The 23,039-nt window shown below is 38.2% G+C and overlaps 3 protein-coding genes across 11 annotated transcripts in view; 2 read left to right on the top strand and 1 right to left on the bottom strand.

Annotated features, from left to right (window-relative positions):
- Positions 1 to 7,457, top strand: part of LOC144475568 (protein Fe65 homolog) — a 290,011-nt gene extending 282,554 nt beyond the window's left edge. For 3 of the 7 annotated variants that reach the window (XM_078191582.1, XM_078191587.1, XM_078191581.1), the window contains 6 exons: positions 65 to 84; positions 171 to 421; positions 711 to 913; positions 1,001 to 1,174; positions 1,494 to 1,632; positions 2,543 to 7,457. In XM_078191582.1, coding sequence (XP_078047708.1) covers positions 65 to 84; positions 171 to 421; positions 711 to 913; positions 1,001 to 1,174; positions 1,494 to 1,632; positions 2,543 to 2,589 — 834 coding nt within the window. In that variant the 3' untranslated portion in view covers positions 2,590 to 7,457. Of the gene's footprint in view, positions 1 to 64; positions 85 to 170; positions 422 to 710; positions 914 to 1,000; positions 1,175 to 1,493; positions 1,665 to 2,542 lie in introns of all 7 variants that reach the window. The other 4 variants (XM_078191583.1, XM_078191586.1, XM_078191584.1 and 1 more) reach the window with 4 other exon arrangements.
- A 6,581-nt stretch (positions 7,458 to 14,038) lies between these two features.
- Positions 14,039 to 18,165, top strand: LOC144476026 (uncharacterized). 3 transcript variants are annotated; one of them, XM_078192547.1, is made up of 3 exons: positions 14,039 to 14,647; positions 15,258 to 15,416; positions 18,028 to 18,165. In XM_078192547.1, exons 1-3 carry the CDS (start codon positions 14,239 to 14,241, stop codon positions 18,036 to 18,038), a joined length of 579 nt encoding a protein of 192 aa, XP_078048673.1. In that variant the 5' UTR covers positions 14,039 to 14,238; the 3' UTR covers positions 18,039 to 18,165. The 3 variants fall into 3 exon arrangements, 2 of the variants coding, with proteins under 2 accessions (XP_078048673.1, XP_078048672.1); XM_078192546.1 differs by lacking the exon at positions 18,028 to 18,165 and having other exon boundaries at positions 14,040 to 14,647; positions 15,258 to 15,711; XR_013494946.1 differs by lacking the exon at positions 18,028 to 18,165 and having other exon boundaries at positions 14,041 to 15,171; positions 15,258 to 15,378.
- Cmb (combover) lies at positions 15,575 to 21,946 on the bottom strand. The gene is made up of 18 exons (XM_078192544.1): positions 21,640 to 21,946; positions 21,327 to 21,514; positions 20,709 to 20,826; positions 20,495 to 20,634; positions 20,331 to 20,429; positions 20,151 to 20,264; positions 19,741 to 20,079; positions 19,365 to 19,664; positions 19,048 to 19,299; positions 18,838 to 18,970; positions 18,632 to 18,769; positions 17,988 to 18,420; positions 17,133 to 17,252; positions 16,795 to 17,052; positions 16,538 to 16,712; positions 16,266 to 16,454; positions 16,072 to 16,191; positions 15,575 to 15,990 (listed from the first exon to the last, which is right to left on the bottom strand). The coding sequence occupies exons 2-18, from the start codon at positions 21,486 to 21,488 to the stop codon at positions 15,895 to 15,897; spliced, it is 3,186 nt and encodes a 1,061-aa protein (XP_078048670.1). The 5' UTR covers positions 21,489 to 21,514; positions 21,640 to 21,946; the 3' UTR covers positions 15,575 to 15,894.
- Positions 21,947 to 23,039: the final 1,093 nt, after the last annotated feature.

The raw sequence follows: 23,039 nt of genomic DNA, 5'->3' as shown, positions 1-23,039 counted from the left end.
GCGTAGCCCAGCAAATTGAGAGTAACTGTAATAACGTAACCATAATTCTTTACATATCTTCTGGCCTGGCCTCGATAGTGAAAGGTAAGTTCATTCATACAAGATTTCATGGGATAATATCCGATCCCGAGTCACCAGATATTAAACTGTCGAATGAAATTGCTCTTTAGGGACTTTGCTTACGTGGCACGAGACCGATCGACCCGGAAGCACATGTGTCACGTGTTCCGCTGCGACATACAGGCCCGCACGATTGCCAACACGCTACGCGATATCTGCAAGAAAATCATGATCGAGCGGTCGCAACACCAGAACCTCGCGAAGCCAGTTGACATAAACGGTCGAACGAGCCTGGCCACGAGACCTACCAACTTGCCCACAGAGCATCGACGTTTCCACAGAAATGGCCAAACATTAGTCAGTAAGTAATGAATGTCGCTGAAATGATCGAATCGATTATTGGAGGGACCCGATAACTCGGACCACGATTACCACTGAACCTGTCACAATGACCGGTTTTCCATTTTGTAAATCTAGAAACTTTAGAGTCTTTTTTGCGGGCACTTTTCCGATAGAAACTTTACAAAATCAAAATGGGATCACAAAATCTTTTTACTTGTACAAGGTTCTTTTTCACAATAAATTAAGACGCATTAGATCTTTCGTGGTAGACGTAATAGAAAATTAATTGGGCATTGACCTGTTTCCAGCACAATCGTTCCCCACGCCAATGGAGGAGCCAAAGAAGGTGTTGCAGGCGCAGTATCTGGGATCCATAAGGGTCTCCCAGGCCACAGGCATGAAGGTTCTGAACGACGCGATAGATCAATGCGTAGTTATGACACCTATCAACGAATGGCGAAACGTAAAAGTAGCTGTCGCGCCCAGCATGATTTCTATTCTTACACCGAATGTGAGTGAGACCTAAGAGAAAGCTATGAAAATTCAATCGAAATTTCAAGTTCTATACTGTTATACATTATTTCTATTACTGACGTAGGACGAGAGTGTCACCGAGTGTCGAGTACGTTACTTGTCGTTCCTTGGCATCGGTCGGAACGTAAAACAATGTGCTTTCATAATGCACACCGCGCAAAATCTCTTCTTCGCACACGTCTTCAATTGCGAGCCCAGCAGCGGGGCCCTCTGCAAAACCATCGAAGCAGCTTGCAAGGTACTTGATTTGTATACATCTTGTACATCGTATGAACCCTAGAAATATTGATCATCGAAATTGAACTTCTGAAGTACAGTGGATCCTTGATTAACTTCGATTGAGGCATAAATGTATATTATGAGACTCTTTTAAGGGAGTATAAAATTACCATCGATTAAATTTAGCTGACTGCATGTGAAACGTATTCGTGCAATAAAGAATTTTCGTATTAGAGGACTAGATGATTGAGATTCTACTGTAGTTGAAATCTGAAGGTAACAAAATCCCTCGAAGTGATTGCATAATTAAGTTTGATATTTTCTCTTTGAATCTGCAGCTGAGGTACCAGAAATGCTTAGACGCACACCCGTTGGGCTTTAAACACGCCACCAAACTGAACAATCCAAAGGAGAGAAGACTGGGCACCACCCTGCAGTCCCTGGTTGGCTCTCTGACTGGACGTAGAAATAAGCAGGGTGAGTCCTGAGACGAGGCTCTCTCGCTGCAGGTAAATGATCACGCTCAGCCGCTAAAGTATACAAATCGGCAGCACAAAGAGAACAATCTGAATACATTCTCGTGTCCTATGTATCGCGAATGAAAGACGTCTGGTGAACTCGGTCGAGTCAAAGTAAAGCCCATAACATGTCATTTTTCAGCCCTGTCTCTGCTTGAAACCGGGCAGTTTCCAGTTCTGTTCCAAACTATCAGACTATACTAAATGATACACTAGTGCGCGCACGCGTATGGGCCATCGGATATGAGTCATTATAAGTTAGGTAACCTTGAAAGACTGGAATATTAAAGACTTAAAACAGTCGGAAATTTTTAGACCTTGATTGTGAAATAACTGAATGTCCGATTAAGCTACGGTTGCACACTGTATTTTAGTATGTTAGGAACTAGTCAATATAATCGTAAAGATTAAGAAAAGATGATTATAGTCATCGAGATTAGGGTCTTTAAACTATCTTTTAACTCCATAAACTATTATGTCTTTCACGACTACGTTTATTCGCGCTTCTTCTTCTATAACAATTTCTCTTATGGAAAAGGCAGCTTTTGTTTCTTATATGTCTCCGTTTATTTTCACCCCTAGATTTTAACGTAACATTTGTGTTTAGTAAATTATGTATGAATACTTCATCACGAGTCTGACTATTTGTTATATAATAGTACAATAGGGTATGACTGAAATATATCTTGGAAGAAAGCATTTCACATCTATGACAACTTCATAATAATTCCTTAATCCGTGCAGTAGTTCAATGGCTTTAACATCCGTGCAACGAATGAGTTTCTCCAGTTGTCCTAACTTCGCCAATTCGCTCGACGTTTTCCGTTCGCGGTTACATCTCGTAGTGGAAAGGGTCAACAAAATTTTAGTAGATAAATCCACTGGTTGCGCAGGAACTGTGGCCGCTGCCTGCTGAGCGAGAGGTGATCAGACACAGACATCTGCAGTCACCCCTGACCTTGAAATACTTTAGCGAATCGCCACCGAGCGCGTCACCGAGGTCACTCCTTTCGCCCTCTCCGGACAGCATGTACTACTAATACTACATATACTAATTACCACAGCTATAGTGGACTACGCTTACGTGTGTCGATATGATGTTATGTATGTTAAACGCAGTGTCCGACAAAAATGAAAAGAATTAAAAAATATGATGATCGAGATGACGCCGATCGGCGCGCGGATTAATCACTCCGCGGTACTGACGGCTGGACTCTCTTCGGGATCGGGAGCGTCTCTTCACAGGGATGCTCGTGTGCTCGTTCCACCCTTGGTAGTCACTGAGAACTAGAAAAATGGAGATTCACTGTGGCCGGGAGTGGAAGTCGCTAATCGCGCCGCGAAGAACGCGGCCGATCTAAAGAGCGGGGAATTTCTGCTAAGAAGGGACAAGCTAGTCGAAAGATCGAGTAATCTGTATATACGGGGTGGTAACTATCGCGCTAAATTTAGTAAATTCGCTGGATCCAAGGGGGAAGTCCAGGAGCGAACGGGGAACGGTGTGCGAGTGTTATGGAATGACTGAAGTAGCGTTCTAGCGTAACCACAAGGCATTCGATGATTTACCGAAAGAGGAAGAAGAAAAAGAAGAAGTAGGAGGAGGAGGAGGAGGTAAAACTAAAAGATACAGAAGAAGAAGAAATCAGAAGCTATAGAGAGCTTAAATGTATAACTTACACGTGTACTCGCGGGTGTACAGACTAGAGAAACGAGACGAGGACGACCAGGCTACACGAACATCACACACCCGACACGTACTACGCAGGACACGTGTAGGGGCACCCACGCGACCGAACACGCGAACAGGCACACATACTATACACGTACATGTCACGGACACGCGAAAAGAAAAGTGTAATAGGGAGTTTATTTTTTACGGCGAACTATAGAAGAGCTTGCACCTTGCGAAAGGAAGGGCGATATGACGTGAGACGTAAGCGCGACCGTCCTTTGAATCCACGGAGAGGAAGAGGCCGAGACGAGCGAAGACGAGAGCTACCTAGCGATCTTGCTATAAGCGCTATTGTATCGTACGCACAATCTCTGTGCGATAAACGCTGACGCCAACGCGAGCAAGAGCGACCTAAATCGTCGTTCTAATAAGCCGCTGTTATCGTAACGTCGAATGATCGTTAACGCTGACTACATTCGTCGCGAGGCCGCAGACGTCGTCAACTATTCACGATCGTCGAGACCCGTGAAACCGACAGACACCGCCGGTACTCGTGCACAGAGCTTATTCATTCACGACAGCGCACGTACGAACTCAGAAGCCTCGACACTCGCACGAGCACATCAGTGATCCTGATTCACAGGCAGCTGACTCGATTACGCTGTAGAGTTTAGAGAGTTCGCGGACTCATTCTTCGACATCGTCGACATAACACGCGCGGCGCAACGTCGACCAACCGATGGAGGTCGGCGAGCAGCGTCGGCACGCCTAATATCAATCAGTAGCTTAAGGACCGATCCGTGAATCAACACCATGCGCCGTTTTTCCTTCAGTTGGTTTTCTACCGGTAGCTCTAGACATTTTCCACGCTGAGACTTTAGCAGTATTGTACAGACGAGCGCGAGGCCATTTCGCCCGATCCCCGATTATTTTCGTACGACTGCGACGACACGGCGAACCCGTGCTCTTCCGGCTGCAGCAACGAAGACAAGGTCGACTTTCCCTTGAATCAGACATACGCGATGGGAAAACGCCCTCGAAACCAGAGATGGGCACGATTTCACGCGAATCGAATAGATTTATCTCGTTTCCATTCAATAACCGCCATTTGACGAGGTGTATTTTCTTGTGTCCGAATTGATTCGAAGTCGAAAGTGTCCGGTTGAAGAGAATTTTTTCGTGTTGGCACACGTTTTTATCACTAAACTCAGTTGACGAAGTTCTAAATCGATTCTCGAAATTTCTAAATGCACGGATGATATGGTTCGAGTAGTAAAAGAGTAGCGGAGCCGACTACTGCGAGCTGATCAATTGCTATTTATATTTAGCGAATAAGACATATTAAGTTTTTTCATTAAAAAATTAACGATAAAAATATTTAATATGTCTCACTCGATAAATATAGAATCAATTATGCCTGAACACGAACCAAAGACTCCACTATCCTAGACAAATCGAGGGGACAAGTGCTCTGTTGTAGTTTGTAATTAGAAAATGCTGAAGTCCTGGATGCATCAGAATCGCCCATCTCTGCTTCTGCACTTAGCGAACGTTCCGCATAGGGCAGTGGGTGGTTAGGCTTACGGTATATCCTCCCGTGGCCACCGAGGACGGTCATGTCGTGGGATCCGTCGTCATTGCGGAAGATACAAAGTTGAGCGGGACCCAGAACGAAGAGAAATATTTCTATGTAGTAGCGTTTAAATACGAACGGTGGCGAGAAAATAGGCGGACTTGAGCGTGTGTGTGAGAGGGAACTTTGTATGCGTGGGACTGGCTGCTTAAAGGGCTGCGAAAGCCATTGTATCTAAAGGTGGGTGTGCGGCGGAGATAGAGGCGGCGTTAGATGGATCATTATTTGTACATAAAAATACACGTAGCGAGGATCGCCCGCCTTTTACGAGAAAGATGTCGATTACGAGGAGGCGTTAGGACAGAGACGATGATTTGCGAGAGACAAAGAGAAGAGGATCGCCTCGTCCCATGGCTGAGTGTTACCTTGAAAGGAAACATCCCTTGGGGCTTCTCAAGGCGTACCATGGACTTTTCCTTTCGACTTGCCGCTTTGGATTTCCTTTCACCTGTATCTTTTGCGTTCCTTCTGTTCCGACCAGTCTCAAGTATTGCGCGGAAAACGGGTTTGAGGACCTGAACAATAAACAATCGAAGGAACGTCGTGAAGTGCGAGGGATGCATTTTGCCGAGGCGACGTTTCTCCTACTGCATTGATATATCGTTGATACGAATCCTTGCTTTGATATATATATATAAAAAAAAATATACATATACATAAATCGATATATATACATATATATATGTATATCAGTTGTTGAATTTATATTAATGTTAGAAGGTCGATCGAGTAATCGGGGGTGGCATGCGACAGCCTCGACGAGCGCGGAGAAAATGCCAGGTGGTGTGTGAATGTAAATATATTAATATACACATGTGTAGAAAAAAACGTACGAGGACTATTATAACAGTGAATCGCAGAGCATGGAAAGTGTTAAAGGACACATTGTTGCACCTGTCGTCCGAACGACGGCGCGCATAACACCTACCCACACACACACACACACATCTGTAAACAGAGGCGGAGGAGGACATGGAGAAGGGAACACGCGTCTATACACTATCGCACACATACACACAGATATTACAGCAGCAGCAAACACACGATCACGAATTGCGCATAGCTTAACTGTCTCCTTAAATAATAGATGTTGACTTGTCGCCATGAGAGGGACAGGAGAATATCAATAAAAGCGAAAACTACCGAGCACCGGAGGGTGGAAAGAGGTGAAGGAAGTGGAGGAGGGTAAAGGAGAAGGGAAGCCACTTGTAACTGACATAGAATAGAGCAAACCTAACTATATTTACTGTGACATGTAATATCCTTAACGAAAAAAAAATGCGATCTACTGATAGAAGAGTTGTTCTGCACAAACACGATGCTTCATTGATTATTATAGTGTTTCTCTCTCTCTCTTTCTCTATCTCTCTCTTTCTCTCTCTCTCTCTCTCTCTCTCTCTCTCTCTTTCTCTCTCTCTCTCTCTCTCTCTATCTTCAGAAAAAACGAGTAACGTACCTCTCTATACCTTATGACAATTAAGAAACGAAACTCGAGTCGATGGTTTCGACGACTCGAGAAAAGGAGAAGTATGATGAAGAAGAAGAAGAAGAAGAAGAGGAAAAATATATCATGTTTCCGTGTCACCTCGTTCAATTATTCGGACCCGATTCGTCATTGGATCATCGCGCTATCATCGATCATTGTTAATTCTATTGTTGTCACGATCATTCGCCGGTTCGCGTGTTGATACGATGCCGAGCAAGGGAAGGAATGCGCGGCAAGCAATCGCCCAGTCTTGTGACGTATCGATCGAAGCATTTCAAACAAAAACCATCGACTACGCGTCGATTATTACGAAGATAAAAGGAGGTGGAGATGAATCTCGATGTCTCGCGTGACGATCGCCTTTGATACTATCGCGCGATCCGCGACTATTTATGATGAAGAAGAAAACGATGATGAGAAAACGTATAGAGAAACGACAAACGAGTGCGATCGATTTTCTCGGTCGACGTCGTCGTTTCTGGGAGGCATTTGACGAGATTCGATTCACGACGAAGAATTTCGTTTTGTTTCATTAGAATAGAGTCTTGCTTCTAGCGAGACGAGGAAGAACATGAAGAAATTCTAACCAGCGAGGAGACTAATTATCCAAGCGACGCGTTTTCGTAGCGACGTCGTTTTTAGAGCGTACGGAAGGACAAAAAAAAACACTTTGTATGCACCCGCCCCCTCCCCCATTGTTCATGCCCATTTATATTGCGTAGTTGGACCGATCGATAATTATAACGAACGTGAGATACTATTATATATATACGTATATATACATATTATTTATATATATATAAATATATATATAAAAGCGACAGAATGAAACTACTGTAACTACACCTGCCTCTTGTGAATAAATGCCTATTTGTTTCTTTTCAAACTGGTAGTTATTGATTACTCCGCTGTAGTTCGAAGTGAGTAGTGGTATGCATTCGTCGATAAAAATTGAGAAACAGACTACTTAGACAGATATGTAACATGTTTAAAAAATAGATGTACTTTTTACTTAACACGTACACAATAATTGTTTGATTTCTTAACATCTGTAATAAATATAAATTTTTAAAATCAATTGTGATAATAACGTGTCTAGTGTATCAATGATTACGACCAAAGGTTTTAAAACAAGAGCTCGGATATAAAAAGCGTTTAAAATACCTGCTGTAATACAGTAATCTCTCAACTCTAAAACCACATGCCAAGGTAACAGAGCTCTTGAACTAAGGGAATACAGGAAACAGCTGTGCTCGGATTGGCTGACGATTCATAGCTGATAGTGCTGCCTTTATAGTTATGGTAACTAGAGCGACTAGAGAATAACTAAGACAGCACACGAAATCGACACAATCACTTGAGAAACGAGTTAGATCGACAACCAATATAACTTGTCTCACTTTAGCGTGCTTGCAGTCTCACCCTTTTCGCGCATCCCCATACCTGACGCTCCATTTGAAACACATGGCGTAATATACGATTTGTACATTCGCGTCATAGAATTTTCGACCACATTTGCTAGCTTTGCGAACATTACTCAATGCACATTGAGATATGTTTCCAATAAATATGTTTGTAGACAATATTTCGATAAGTTGAACAGTATAATGTCCAGGTAATTATTTCATGGAATGAAAACCCGTCTTAAGTGAATGATGTAAACTTCATACTGTTCCCGAAACATGAAATATAACTCATTTGAATGTATAAGTGACATTTTTTAAGAAATTCTGGACCTTTAAATGACTAAATTTAGTTATGGAGATTTCAATATCATCACCGCAAACAAAGTATCCATTCCTTGAAAAGTGTTGTTCAAGAATTTAAAAAAATGAGCAACAATTGGCGATAGATTAGGTAAATAGAGTGGATCTTACAAAATTTCATACTTTCTGATTTATTTAATTCTGAACCTGTTTTTTGTGAAAGATATAGGATAGACTTAAAGAAGGCTTAGTCAGACTTAGAACAGATTTGGTACAATTTTAGGGCAATTTCAGAGTACTTATTATATAGTCACTTATTAAAATAATGCATCCATCGAAAGATGAGATGTCTTAATGAACGTTATCTCTCGATAGAAACCTAAAATAAACCTATAAATAAATTATCGGTGAATGTAGCATAATATAGTAAGATAAAACAAATAGATAAACCCACAATTTATTTAAAAATCATTCAATACATTTGTTGCAAACATATACTTTACTTTACAATACCAGAAAGAATTTTTTAATTCGCTGCTATTAGCTTGGCAACTACTACTGCTACTCATATTCGTATTATTAGCCTGAAATAAAATCTGAAAATCTTAGCTAAAAAGCCTAGTTTCAAATTATTCTAACAAAATGAATCTGCTTCGATGAGTGTGAATAAGAAACCAGAAACAACAGGAATGACATTTGAATTCAGACGAAAAATGTGAAGTTTTGAAAAATACACCCTAACTAGATATACAACATAACTCGCAACAAGTATACTGTCACTGTACACGTAACATTAAGAATACTACCAATAAAAAAATAGCACGCGACTCACATTTTGATGCGACGTTGCCTCTAGAATTTGAAATAGGAAGAAGCACACGAAAGCAGGAGAGAAGCAACAGCAGCAGCAAAGGAAGGCAGTAGAAGTGAAGGAGCAGCAGTAAGAATTGTAAAAGTTTCAATAATCCAAACACCAGATTTGAATTAAGGTTACAAACAAAATTATTAATTTTATTGTTAAATTTATTGTTTCTAGTTGTATAATAATTATAAGAATTTCTTTCCCTAATGAAACCTTCTAATACTCTCTTATCGGTGTTTGTTTAAAAAGCGTTCTGGTCTTGCTTGGAAAACCACCTCTCTTTCTAGTCGGTCGGGATATGAGGGACGTGGATTAAAGCAAGGAGAAATTAATGCTTTTACAGTATTTAAATATCCTTTGCGAGTCTCGAAAAGGACTAGCCTTTTATTGTTTCCTCCCAACAGTACAGCATGGTGTTGCTTTAAGGGCAAGAATGTGCTCGTCGAAGATTTAGGCTCCTTTAAGAACAAAAGGGCTCGTCTTAGTCAGACTCCTTTCTGGGCTGATCCTCAGACTTTTTATTGTCAATTTCCCTTTCTACCTCCTTGGATATCTAGGAACAAAAAAGAAATACGAATAATCAACTTTGTGATACTACTGTTCTCGTATTTGTCTCTCCGTTTCCTCTCGCTCCTCGCAACGATGCTCGTACGTTCGGAGGGGGAAACGCTCTACCTCTCTGCGTAGCGCAGAGGGAGTCAGTGAACTGTATTAAAAAAAAAACCGACGAGTCCATTTTGAAGGAATACGCCGATGGCAGGCACGCGGCTTCGAACCTTGATTAACTCGGCAACGACTGAGGCGTGCAGTTTCGAACCAAGGTGCAATCGGCGTCGGCTGCAGGAATATTTGCTGCTCAAACCCGGAGCGCGACTTAGTGGAGGTTGTAAGGCTCCACTAGTGCTCACCGGGGGTGAGGCCGATCTTACTGTCTTTTTCTGGCGTGAAAGAGCCGCCCTTCTTCCAAGCTCACGTTATACTTCTTTTCGTTATAAGTGGTGAGGAGGTCGAAGGGGTTGGATCGGACTCGATGGTATCCGCCAACGTACGCTGCACAAGCGTACTTCTATCTGTCACCTTGGCAATTTTGGTACGGGCGTAACCGTGGCTTCACCAGTCTGACCGCTTATTACACCGCTTCCCTTTGTGGAGCTCCTCGCAAACTTTCTTCTTCCGTTTGGAGCAGGAAGTACTCGAGTGCGGGGCGGTTTTTACTAGACTGGTGTCGCCTGAGGGATTTGGCACACCCTTGGCTTCGTGGACGGGTAAGGTTCGCGTAGGAACGTTCTCCACGTCTACTGTCCTCTGATGTCCCTCGCTTGTGGTACTCCACCTTCGCCGCCCTTATTACACCGCTTCCCTTTGTGGAGCCCCTCGCGACTTTGCTTGTCCGTTTGGAGCAGGAAGTACTCGAGTGCGGGGCGGTTTTTAGGAAAGTGGGTCCACGCTGCGTCGACGGAGGCGTTCGCTTGGGAACGTTTTTTACTGTCGACAGGCAAGCTAAACCGACCGTACGCGCGTAGGAGTCACGCTACGTACGGCTAGACAGCAACTTCTCCTTTTCCTTCGTTCGGCAATCCTGCCGAAAATCGAGGAAAATAGTACGGGCGCTCAGAGAGCAGAGGTTCCTGAACAACTCTGCAGCCACGTACTTGAACTTCGCCTTTCCTGGTCTTCTACTGCGTGAAGAGTGCCGGACGAGGGTTATTCCGTTTACAGCCAGATTGGATCCTAATCGGCGGCTTCCAGTTAAACTCTTTCATCACAGTTTGTTCTTCACCCTCTTATTTTGCCAGCGAGACCAGGGAGTCTCGCCTAGAGAGTCTGACAGGCTCGTGTCCCGGCAGCAATAGCTTCTCCTGACGAGCTGGCTCTCAAGACGTAATGTAACTTGTCTCCTCAGAGATTTTCTATCGAAAGACTTACGTGTTCAGAACTTGGTAGCACTGTGTTCCTCTCGAACTTGCTCTCAAGATAGCGTGAGTATGTCGGAGAAAACGACACGTACGATGAACAGCGAGACTCTGTCTGCGAGCTGCAATCCAATTGTTCCTCTCAATTTTGCTCAACCTTCTCTGTGGACTGTTAAATTGTGACTCTTCGCAGTCAGCTGCGCTAATGTCGTGCTATCCTGATTAGCCGACACGTGGCGCTGACTGTCGCGTATATGCTATCTCGCTTGTCCTAATATCGTTGCTCTCTCTCTCTCTCTCTCTCGGCGGTGTGAAATCACCGCTCGTGTTCGAAATATTCTAACGTGTCTACCGGATTTGTCTTTCAACGGTATACACTTCGCGAATTATAACCGAAATCAAGCGTATCAGCACAGTTTTTCTACCTGCTATTCTTAGCTCGCGGCCTTCCTTTGAAAGCCACCGCCCGGGGGTCACGCGGCACGATAGACATCGAAATCACGTTAGGGAAAAACACTCCGCTAACGGCTACGATTTAAACAGTGTTACTATCTAATGTTTAAACAAAATTAACTTACATAAATCGAGATAAAGAGAAACTATCGAAGCAACAGTAATTGGATAATCCACATTGATCACATAAATCTTCGTGTTAGATGTGACAGCAGGTAAAGGTTTTGACATTCTTGAATAGGGCGTCATGGGTCATGTCTGCGACCCAGCCGTTACAAGAACTTGTAGTTAATTTACGAATTTCTGCAAGTGAACCTCGCAAAAAAGTTCGAATTTTTTGAGTATTCGTAAAGTGCGAATATTAACCACGTCGGAATAAAACATTTTTATTCGCAAGGAATTGTGGTCAGAAGACGCAATTATTGAGGCAGTAGAAGAGGAAAACACCCCACATTTCCGAGCAGCGAATGTACCCTCAACATATTGTCACAACTATTCCGATAAAGATAGCTCTTTCTTTGGGAAGCGAAGTGTGCGCGATATCAATACATTCGCCACGTTCATCGCAACAGTCTTGTATGTATACTTTTTTAAGAGCTATAAAACATAAAAATGAGTGTATTGTGGGTATTCAGAAATTTACATATATTAACAAATTTTAGGAGCATGGGTACTTACCGGACCGATTTTGGGTATCGCGGGTCTTGCCGACGCCGATTATAATCGGCATCCGTACACACAGCACTTCATCTGGCAGCCGACTATAGTCGGTGTTCGTAACGAAAGAGTTAAAATGGATCGTATTTGGAGCAAATAATTATTTTTCAGAAAAAGATATGAAAACACTATTCATTTACATTTACCAGTGAATTTGCCAACGATGCTTAGTGCTTATTGAGATATGTTTTGAATGTATGTGCTTACAGACGATATTTCGACGAGTTGAGCAGGATACAACTAATTATTTAATTGCCACAAAGTCTAGCGTGAGAGAATAAAAGAATGTTGCAAATAAATTGTATAAACTTCATATTCGGTAATTGTAACTTCGTGAGCCGCAATTTTCGTTGTAATTTCTGTTGTGATTTTTTGTCGCAATTTTTCTGTTTAAGTTGTTTCATCGCGATATATGAACGTGATTTTATTTAACGTAACTTCTAAGCCTGGAATCTTGGCAAAGGATGACTCTCGTCCCGTAAGACAGTAGTAATCGTTGGTTAGTCAAGTATTGCCGTCGGCTGGGGACTCTGACAAGGAGAGCAGATGCTAGATAATGGCGGATATGCTAGCGGATCTACATTATCGACGGCAAATAAAAATTCGCGGTTTCTACAAATCTACGTTGCCAACGGTAAACGAAAAACCAGAATCCTCGTTTTATTTTAACAAGAATTATCGTTTTATTTAAATATGCACTGCCGACGGTCAACTAGAATTCTCCTTTTATAAAAATCTACGTTGCCGATAACAAACGCATTACGGCAAATTTTGGGCAGTTTTAGTTTTTGTTCTAGATTTAGGATATTTTTGAAAGCCACTAGTCTCGTAAAAATCACTAGGCGTCTCAAAAGGTTTTTGGAATATTTCCCGAAAAATATAGATGAGCAATTAAAACTAATTAGTGAGCAATTTTGGTCAATTGAAGAGTAATTTTTCTAGTCATGTTTCATTAAAATCGGTTAATATATTTGTCGGTAACTGCTATAGTTATGCTAAGTCTGTCGGCTACCGATGTCCGTGAGCTACCGATAACGTTGCGCACGACATCGAAATAATAATAATCTCCCAGAATTCCAAAAATATGAGACAAGAAATACATTAAATGTTTAACCTATTCTTATGCATTGTTTGCGGTGTCCTACGCGTTTGAAATTTTAACTCTCGGATCGTTGAAAATGCTTTTCGTAACCATTTTAGAACAGATTTATATTAAAAATTTAAGAAAAATGAAAGTGTGAACGTTTTCGAAAATTATATGTCCCACAAATTTTCTTCACTTCTAACATTTATCATTTTCTTTTTAATTTCAGTACATGAAGTGTTTGAATGCATAATGCAAACAGGTGAGGTAATCGACAATTTCACCAACAGCTGTATAATCGAGTAGTGTGCCAAGTGGGTAAAGTCTTCCCCTCATGATATTCCCCTCGTATGAAACCATTAATTCAAACTACGCGCTTTTAAAAAAGTTGAAAGAATCATAATATCTTTGGAAATAAATCCTCTATATTTACAAAAATCTTCAAAGAATATTTTTATGAAATATCATATGAGACAAGATTACTATTGTGAACAAACGTGTATTTTATTTGCAAGAATAAGATGACTCCAACACATCGCATCAGTTACATTACGCAATGGCCAATAGGAACACAGCATCGTCAACGGCTGTATACTGTATTACACGTCTATGCTACACATGAAAGTCTCAATGCCATTTCAGCCGTTTCAAAATCATGTTTCATTTTACAGTAGGATCATCTCCTGAAAATACCTTCAAATGTTGAGTCAGATAATAACGTAAGCACGACAAATTTCCATGTGTGGGTCGATTGTCGGAAACCCGGTTGGTGGGGATTTAAAGAAATGGACTCAATCGAGCGAGTGCAGCCGAACGTTGCCGATTCAACACTCGAGTATATTCGGCTTCCAACGTTCCAACCCGAACTACATTCGCTGTTCTCCTCGGAAAGTGTCGACGTCGTGTTCGTTTTATGGTGCTTTCTGTTTGTTTATTTTTATCAATTTGTTAAACGCACCGAATCAATAGATAAATAATACAATATATTTAAACATTTCGAAGTACTATTAAAAATCGGTATTAAAAGTAAAGGTTAAATATGGCGGTAGCTAGTGGTGCTATGTATAACACGAGAGCAGTCGTTTCATCGTTCATGTCGTCAAATTCATATTACGGTTACGTGCCGACTTTTAAAAAAGAGAATCAACTGAACCCTGTATTAGAACACGAGGAAGTTAGTGGAACGCCGGTACACACTCCTCGTACTTATGATACAGCTATGGAAATTGACGAAGACGGATATGATTATTCGGTGGCATCTTGCTATTTGAATAACGATTCCGTCATTCTAGAAGCATCAGCACAATTTCGATTGAAGGCTAGCGATCAGCAACAACAACTTTGGGGACAGACAGCACACAACTACGCGGATACGCTCCGACGGAGAAACCGGAAGCGAAGCAACAGTGATCACTATCCTGCCGACGATCCAAAAAAATTTTGCGAAGGTAGGAGAGAATTCAAAACACTGTTATTTAAAATTCTTTTATGCGACAGATATTTGATAATGTTTCCATATTCTATTCGAGTGACCGATCACACAAACCTCGTCCTTAGCAATTCATATTTGTACGTGATTCAGCCACATCTTGTTAGAGGTCGTTGCATTTTCTTCAATGCACGTTTGAGCGGGAAAATACATGTTAGAAAAAAAAAACATATAGGAGAAATCTAGAAGTATAAAATTATTGGATCTAATGAATGTACAATGATAACGTTACCACCCTTTTGACATTATATTAATTGACATTACAAATATATGAATATTCGATTTACATCCCTATGGGGATAAGGTTGTGTATTTACGTGTGACCACAGAGATTTTCATCCGATCCTGGCATTAAATTTATTTTGAAGCTTAATGCATCCTGTCATCTTCTGTACCATGGATAATGGTATGCAATGGAAAGCACAGGTGCTAATATTTTTTCATAAACTAATGACACTTAGTAAGTTTGGTCTTTTTTTGATGGTAAGGACATAATCTGCTGACAAAATGGATGACATAGAATGTATCCAACCAAATTAGTCGATAAGTTAGTGGGTTTCCTTTCAGAGGCAGTGGTAACCACCACACACACCGTGGTACAAGAAATACAAAGGACTGTGGACTGGCAAAGGTGTCATATGAGTCGGAACTGTTGCATATAACTACCACTATTGACAAACACATGGAACAAGTTGCTGTAAGAAACAAGAACTGCTGTTTGGCAGCAGGTAATAATAATCTCTTAAGTAATACAGAACATTTATTGTCAAGCAACAATTTTAAATCATTTGAAAACAATGCTGAGTATGAAACAGTTTTGTTTGAAACACATGGGTGCTCTATTTATCATTTTCAACGACTACAAATGCTTGATAATGATTGCACAGAAACAGAATTTTAATTAAAGTACAAGACAATCATTTTTAACATTTATATTTTTTGTATTCGCATCAAGAATTGTATATTTGTTACTCATAAGTATGTCATTACATTGTACCATAAAATTAAAAATAAATATTTACTTTTCTTAAAACCTATGATTTTTATTATAATCTAAGCAACGCATGTTATGATTAAAAAGTTTTTTGTCACATTTCATTCTTGAAAGAAAGGTATTGATACATTATGAAGTATTAAAATAAGTAAAAATATAATACTTAACAGAGAAAAACTTGGAATTCGATTCAATAATAAAATGGAATTTAGCTATTCTGTGCCAATTTCATAATCTGATGATTGAGTAGAAATTAATGGTCCAATTGCTTCATCTTGACCTTGGTCATCATCTTCATTGTTGAGGAGCTGTATACAAGATTATATTTTCATTGTGTCTTGTGATATATATTGCACTTATAATACTAAAACAAGTTATATTGGAAATACCTGTTTATTCCTAGAAGAATCTGGTCGGGACTGATCTGCTTCTGCTAAATCTTCATTATATCCAGGTTTAATAGTATATAGTAATGGCAGAGTGTATGAAATGTCAGTGGGAGGTGTTTCCTATAAAATGCATATAAAGTATGAAATAAAATCCGATTACAAATATTTATTTGAATTCTAATAGTAAAATTTACCGGCATGTCTAAATGCTCTAACAGTGGTACATGTGCAGTTGGAGATGTTGAAGTTCCAGCTTGAGATGATACAATCAATTTCGCAATTGATGAATTATTTTCTGTACCAACATCCAATACTAGATCTATTTCAGAATCTTCGTCACTAGACTGACAACTTTCACTAGCCGTTTGATCAGTCGTCTCATTCTGTAAAACAGAATTATAATTCACATGTAATACATAAATAATGTCTAATAGAGTTGTAAATGTGTTTAAAATACTATACAAACCAGTGGATTGTTTAGAGGTTGTATATCCTGCAAAGAACGCAGTGATCTCAGTAGTCGAGGTCGTAGTTTGTGATCTTCACTTATGTTTTTAATTTCTGTTAATACAGTAAGTAAATAATCTGGTTGCTTCTTATTTACTGAAATTAGTAAACTTAGAACTTCCCTCAATTCTGAACTAAATAATAAATATAAAAACAAATATACTTAGATGTTTGAAAGATGAAGTGATTAAAATGGCACTGTAAATTAAAAAATACCTCGTGTTTTGAAGTGGATGTTCATCATTTATAACAGATGGTAGTCGAAACGTTGAATGTGCTTCTTCCCAAAGATTATCAACCTGTTGTTGAGATACTTCATTTGTTAAAATATTACTTCGTGTCACAGTATTTTCTCTCTCTTGCTGTTGCAAGTTAGATGACAATTGTAAGTTCAGAGAATATTGTACTTCTGCTGCACTTAGTGAAGGCAAAGGCAAATTATCAGCCCCTTGTTCTCGATTGCGTTTATCCTTCCTTTAAGTGAAATTCATCAGACATAAGAATAAAAATTAGGTCTAAATATTCCTAATTAAGTAATTAATACAATTACATACATAAGTGAGGTATTGACAGTTGACATAGTATTCCCAGCTGACGCTGCATTTGCAACGGCACCCGTTGTCGCATCAGTGACAGTTTTCGCATTCCCTGACAGCAAGTTTTGTCTGGAATAACTGAAAATATCAAACACAAGCAAATATTAATTCCATGCACAAACATTTCCAAAATGTTCATACCATGCATTATCAGGTAAAATTACTAATATAGAAACTTTATGTTCTGTTAAGGATTATGTATGAAAAAACCAAAACAAAATCAGGAACAAAAAATGAAGCATTAGTTATTGCCGCTTGAACCATAATTGTTAGTCAGAATTACAATATTTCAATTCATTTGATTCTTCAACACGTTATTTTACATACCCATAGTTTACGTACCCATATACTATCCTCATTTAGTTTCATATTCACTAACCATTGGAGTATAGAATTGAAATCAACGGCGATTTATACGTGATATGGTATAAACGAGGGTAGTAACAAGTAAGAAAGACAAGACAAACAGTATACAGATAGACTGTGAAGTTTATTATTTTATGCAATGATAAATTAGATTTACACAAAAATGAAAGATGGATGTATACAATCTACTGATTATAACATACCTAAATATAATTAAAAAGTTGTATTCGTTTTTTAACAACATCCAATTGAAAAAGAAACGAACATCGATTAAAAATTGAACTTCATAAATGAAAAACAAGTCTTATACTGAACGATTACATGGTCTAAAAACTCCAATTTTGTATACGATACAATTGTATCTATGTTGATACAGATTACACTTTCACGGAACTAGGACAAATGACAGAAATTGTACGAATTAATCATACATGGATATTTCATTACCTTCTAAAATTATCCCAATAGTTGTTTGCTCTATTTCCAGGTGGTACTTGATTATTCAGTTGCTGTTGTTGATGTTGAGAATTGACACATGGTGCTGTAGCATTGTGCGAGAATGCAGGAGAAGAGTTTGGTAATGACACCAAATTTGGTAGAGATGAACTTGGTGGCAATGTAGAATCTAATGTTTCACCAAGGTGATGAGCATTACGACTTAAATTAGAATATTCATCATTATTTTCACTATTATTACTTCGCTGCTGCAAATGTGTTTGTCTCAATTGAGTTTGTAGCTGATTAATAGCTGTGCGCATGGCTTGTAATTCACGCTGCTGAGACCATAATAATTGACAGCATTGTTGTATTGTAGTACCCATCATCTGAAGCTGTTGAGCTTGAGATCCTAACACCAATTGCCGATAATATTCAGACGAACCTGAACAAAGATATAAACACAACTCGCAATCGTTTGTTCTTTAACGTACAATGTATATTAAAAATCGTGATTCAATCAACAAAGTGTATTCAAACTTAATATTTTTGAAAATATATTAAATAAAAAGACATTATATTTTATAAGAAATATAATTTTTAAGATACTTTTTAAGATTTATATAACAATTTTCAACGCATCTTGCATATCTTACCGTGTTGTAATTGATTTAATGGAGGTGGTGGATATGTCCACCAATTCCCATTGAAACCATTTTCAATTGCTGTTGTTTGAGCATTCTCCATTAAATTTTCTGTTGATACATCATCTACACTTTGATCATTGGAGCCTCCTATAAGCAATATGGTAAGAGTTTGTAGTTTAAACCTAACAAATTTGTAATGCTATGACATACTTTACCTGTTACAGCAGATGGAAGCCAAACATTAGCAGGAGTACTTGTGTTACTAATATGGGAATTAGAACTTCTATGGCTGTTTAAGTCAGTAGGTCCTCCTAGATCACGGTTGACGCTAGATGAATGTGACGAATCCTATTACCCCATAAAACAAGTGATATAAATATAGATTTTAATTTATTTACGTACACGAAAAAGACATTAAAAAGTACCTTCCGCATTCGATCTTCAATTTGACGTATTTTTCCTTGAATTGGTAGAGCCTCTAAAGTACTATTATTGTCCAGCTTTTTATCAGAACTAGTTAATGCTGAGACTGATGGTGGAGGAGTCGAAATAGGAAAACCAGTTGTCGAATTGGAAAGAGTTGTTGTTGATGTAACTGATGGTTGCTTTAATCGTTGTAATTCTACCCTAGTACTTTGTAATAAAGCAGACTGTTCTCGTAACTCTTGCGTAAAAGCCTACGAACGGAATAATGTATGAACATAATTTGTAACATATATTTAAATATATACTATGATTTTACCTGAATTTCTTCAACTGTAGGCCTATTTTCTATATTTCTACTTTTTTCATAACTCTTCTCATCAGCATCATTTTGTCCATCAAACACAATATTCGATCCATTTTCTTCTTCATTAGAATTTAAAGCAGCTGCTATATCACCATTTAAATCAACTTCCTGTTCAGGGTCAGAATTTGAATCGAGACATTCGCGAGCTCTTGTCACTTCGTCCATCAATGCTGTCAAATGAGCAAGTTGTGCTTTCATAGCTTCTAATTCAGCAGCTTTATCTCTTATACAATTTCTTGAACCTTCGGAACTCTAGAATATGCATATAGTAAACGATAATTACTTTCCAATTTGAGTTACGTTATATTATGAAAAATGATATACTAACACAGCTGCCCCTATCAGACATTTCCATTGCATGCAATTCTGCAACAATGTGGTCCATGCGTTTTTTCTTTGATTGAAGTTCAGCTAACTTTGCTGTTGCAGATTCCAGTTGTTCAACATTTACAACAGGTAATGATGGGCTTAAAGTAACTTCATTTTGATTTTCTTGTTGTAAAAGAGCATGTTGAGCTTGGCGTGCTTCATTTAATTTGTCCGTAACACTTAATTGCATTCCAACAACACTTGCTTGATGTTTCATTAAGCGTGAAAGCTTCCTCTGCAATTCTTCCGCCTTACGGAGTTTATTTTCTCTACTAAAATCGCCATTTTCATCTCCATTCTAGACAGAAATTGTTGAATAGAATATACTAAATTAAAAAATAATTAAATAGACATAGTTTTTGTAATAACCTCAAAGAACAATTCATGATTATCATATTGTTCCAATAGTCTGGATAATTTTCTTTCACTATCATAAAGATCTTCCAACATGGTGCCCAACTTCTCATTTAATGCTTGTGCTCTCTAGAATATATTAACACGTGCATATAAATACTGTTTGATATTATTATTGATTTTATATACACTTACAGGATCAGTGGACTGAACAAGTGAATCCATCAGTGTTGATGTAACTCTAATACATTCTGTTATTTTATTTAAACTAGCTCCTACTTGACTTCTGTCAGGCTGTAAGAGATGAATGGATATTTATTCGTGTATTTATTAATGTTAATAATGATTACGATATTTACCATTTTTTCAACATTAGAAGGTTTTCTTCCTTCAAATTGTGAAGGTGATTGAGTTTGAGCATCTGTAGGTGGACCCATCTTTTGCCAATGTGTAAATTCCTCTGCACTGTAATTGTACGGTCGTCCACAGGTATAAGATGCTGTGATAACAATAAGAAAAATATCAATTAATTGCAGTGTGGAAATACAGAGACATAAAAATTTAAATATGTACCAAATTCAGATATATCTTGATAAGATGTTGATGATACAGAAGGAACTGATCTCGTATTACTATTCTTTGTTATCCTTAAATGTTTCCTTTCACTAACTGGTTTCCAGTCAAGTTGGTACTATTGCATGTAATTGTTAAATTAAAGAAACTTATTAGGTGTACAGTGAAATGATTTCTAGAAATGGTGAGTGAAATAATGTAACCCTACTGTCTCGAGGTAGAATTGTATCTGGATACGTATTCTTAGAGAGAACTTCCCCACTATTCAGCTATCTATTAATAGATTATCTTCTAAAATGCTATATACAGATGCAGCATAAAGTTTTCATTTACGAAGTTCAAATTACATCAATTTGAGAAAGATTTCACATTTAAATTTATATTTGATTATTTATAATATATAAAATCCTTCAACATATTTAAATTACGCTGTATAGATTAAATTACAATAAAATTATTACAATACATTTGGGTAAAATACAATATTATTTAGCTTGTTCTATTAATTTAAAAATATAATGTAATAATTTATATTACGGTAAATAGATTACTATATCATGAGAATAAATATCTTTCTTAAAAATTAGAGGCATTATAATTATTTTCAAATCAGTTTACCAAATTGTTAGTATGTTGTGCACGTCCATAATAAATGGAATGGTTTATAAATGGATTAACAGCAGAATTAACAGCAGACCGTTCCCTATTTCTATCATTTCTTCTATTGCTTTTTGGAAGTGTGCCTGTGTTCCGTGGGCCATCATTAAAACCGGATGACATTTTTTTTCTTTGTAAATGTTTTTACACTGTTGAAAAAGTATTTTTCTTTGTTCACTGGTTTTTCACAGTTAACCTTGCTACACAAGTGTTACCGCCATATTATTTCAGAAATTTAGTTATTGCATATTAAAAAAGATATGGTGTCATTTACCTGTCCAAATCGATGAACCGACTATGCAGAAAGGTGCATGCCAGACAAATATTAAGTAGTAACTGAGGCAGTTCTGGTTTCGTCAAATGTTATGAACGGGATAGCATTAAAAGTATAAAGCGGTATTCACGAGACTCTTACGTCAAAATACTTGGCAGGCTAATAAAAAGAATAGGATATACTATAAATAAGTTAGGGCATTGACGTATTTACCGTGACGATTATAAGAATATATCGATTGTAGTGCAATCAAAATCACTTTCAGTTAGCCACATCTACGGCCATTTTTAAATACTGACATGTTGTTTGGTTGCAAAACAAGACATGTGTTACCATACCATATCCAGGGATTTACGTATGTACTATATACATATATGTATACATATATTACTTATTCGTTATTCATGAAATAGTAGTTAATTTCCTCACACTGTATTAAAATAAACAAAAGAAGAAAGTAACAAAATTTGTAGAACAATCTATTATTTATTGCTATATCAATAATTTTTTGTCTCTACTGTCAGAAAAAGATATCAATCTTTGCATATAAAATATTATTCCAGGAAAATGTAAAATACATAATATGAATCGTACATTTAATTATTATTAAAGCATTCTGTATAATTATTTAATTTCCTTAAAGTAGATTGTTATAAGTTATCTTGTAAAAAGGTATACCAATTTGATATAGACATGTACATAAGAATTTTTTAATTGTCTGTAGTCATCCTGTACTCTGTACGCTTTTTACATTGTTTATTCATTCCTTTGGCACTTTTTTCAACCTATCAAGGCAAATTATTATGGGTGATTCTCTTAGTATTTCACTATTCAGAATTGCAATTGGTTGCAACGATATATGTATGTACGTGTGCAGGTCCTAATCTATACACGAATTGAATAAACATATGTAAATTGTATTTTATTGGTTCTCAAGATCCGATAAATGGATATTAATCAGCATAACACGAAAATGATCTCTAATTCTGTAATCTACGTAAACATACATTTATTTACAATTCTATATAGTTTGTCTTGTAAAAATGTAATCAACATCAGTTATTACCGCTGCGTTAAAGCCACATACGTACATCCATACAGGATAACCAAAGCATAAAAATAGACATCAGATTCTATAGACTTTTGTGCTTCAAGGTGACTACATTACCGACTTACAAATTCGCATATGTATCATAGTTCGGTAAGGTAATCGTCTCAGGTTCCGAAAGTTCATAAAGTGCACGATCTATTCTTACGTCACGTCTGTGGTAACAATCGTGAGTCAGTATGTGTCGCCACCTAACTACCGATGAGAAGAATTAATCTGAGCGCAACGCTGCACCATGATTCCCTCGTGAAGAAGGTATACCCGTGTTTCGCGCCAATAGTCCGAGGGGTTA

Source organism: Augochlora pura, chromosome 10, assembly GCF_028453695.1.
Source record: "Augochlora pura isolate Apur16 chromosome 10, APUR_v2.2.1, whole genome shotgun sequence".
Classification (NCBI taxonomy): Eukaryota; Metazoa; Arthropoda; class Insecta; order Hymenoptera; family Halictidae; genus Augochlora; species Augochlora pura.
Note: the sequence above shows the minus strand (reverse complement) of the source record. Positions and strands in the feature narration are given on the sequence as shown.

Bases quoted from the DNA above. Each gene is read 5' to 3' on its own strand.
- LOC144476026 (XM_078192546.1), top strand. From the start codon at position 14,239: ATGGCGGTAGCTAGTGGTGCTATGTATAACACGAGAGCAGTCGTTTCA. The intron at 14,648-15,257 runs GTAGGAGAGAAT...TTCCTTTCAGAG, and splicing joins TCCAAAAAAATTTTGCGAAG to GCAGTGGTAACCACCACACA.
- Cmb (XM_078192544.1), bottom strand. From the start codon at position 21,488: ATGTCATCCGGTTTTAATGATGGCCCACGGAACACAGGCACACTTCCA. The intron at 17,053-17,132 runs GTATGTAATTGT...TTTCACTTAAAG, and splicing joins ACTGTCAATACCTCACTTAT to GAAGGATAAACGCAATCGAG. The intron at 16,192-16,265 runs GTAAATTTTACT...TGCATTTTATAG, and splicing joins TAGAGCATTTAGACATGCCG to GAAACACCTCCCACTGACAT.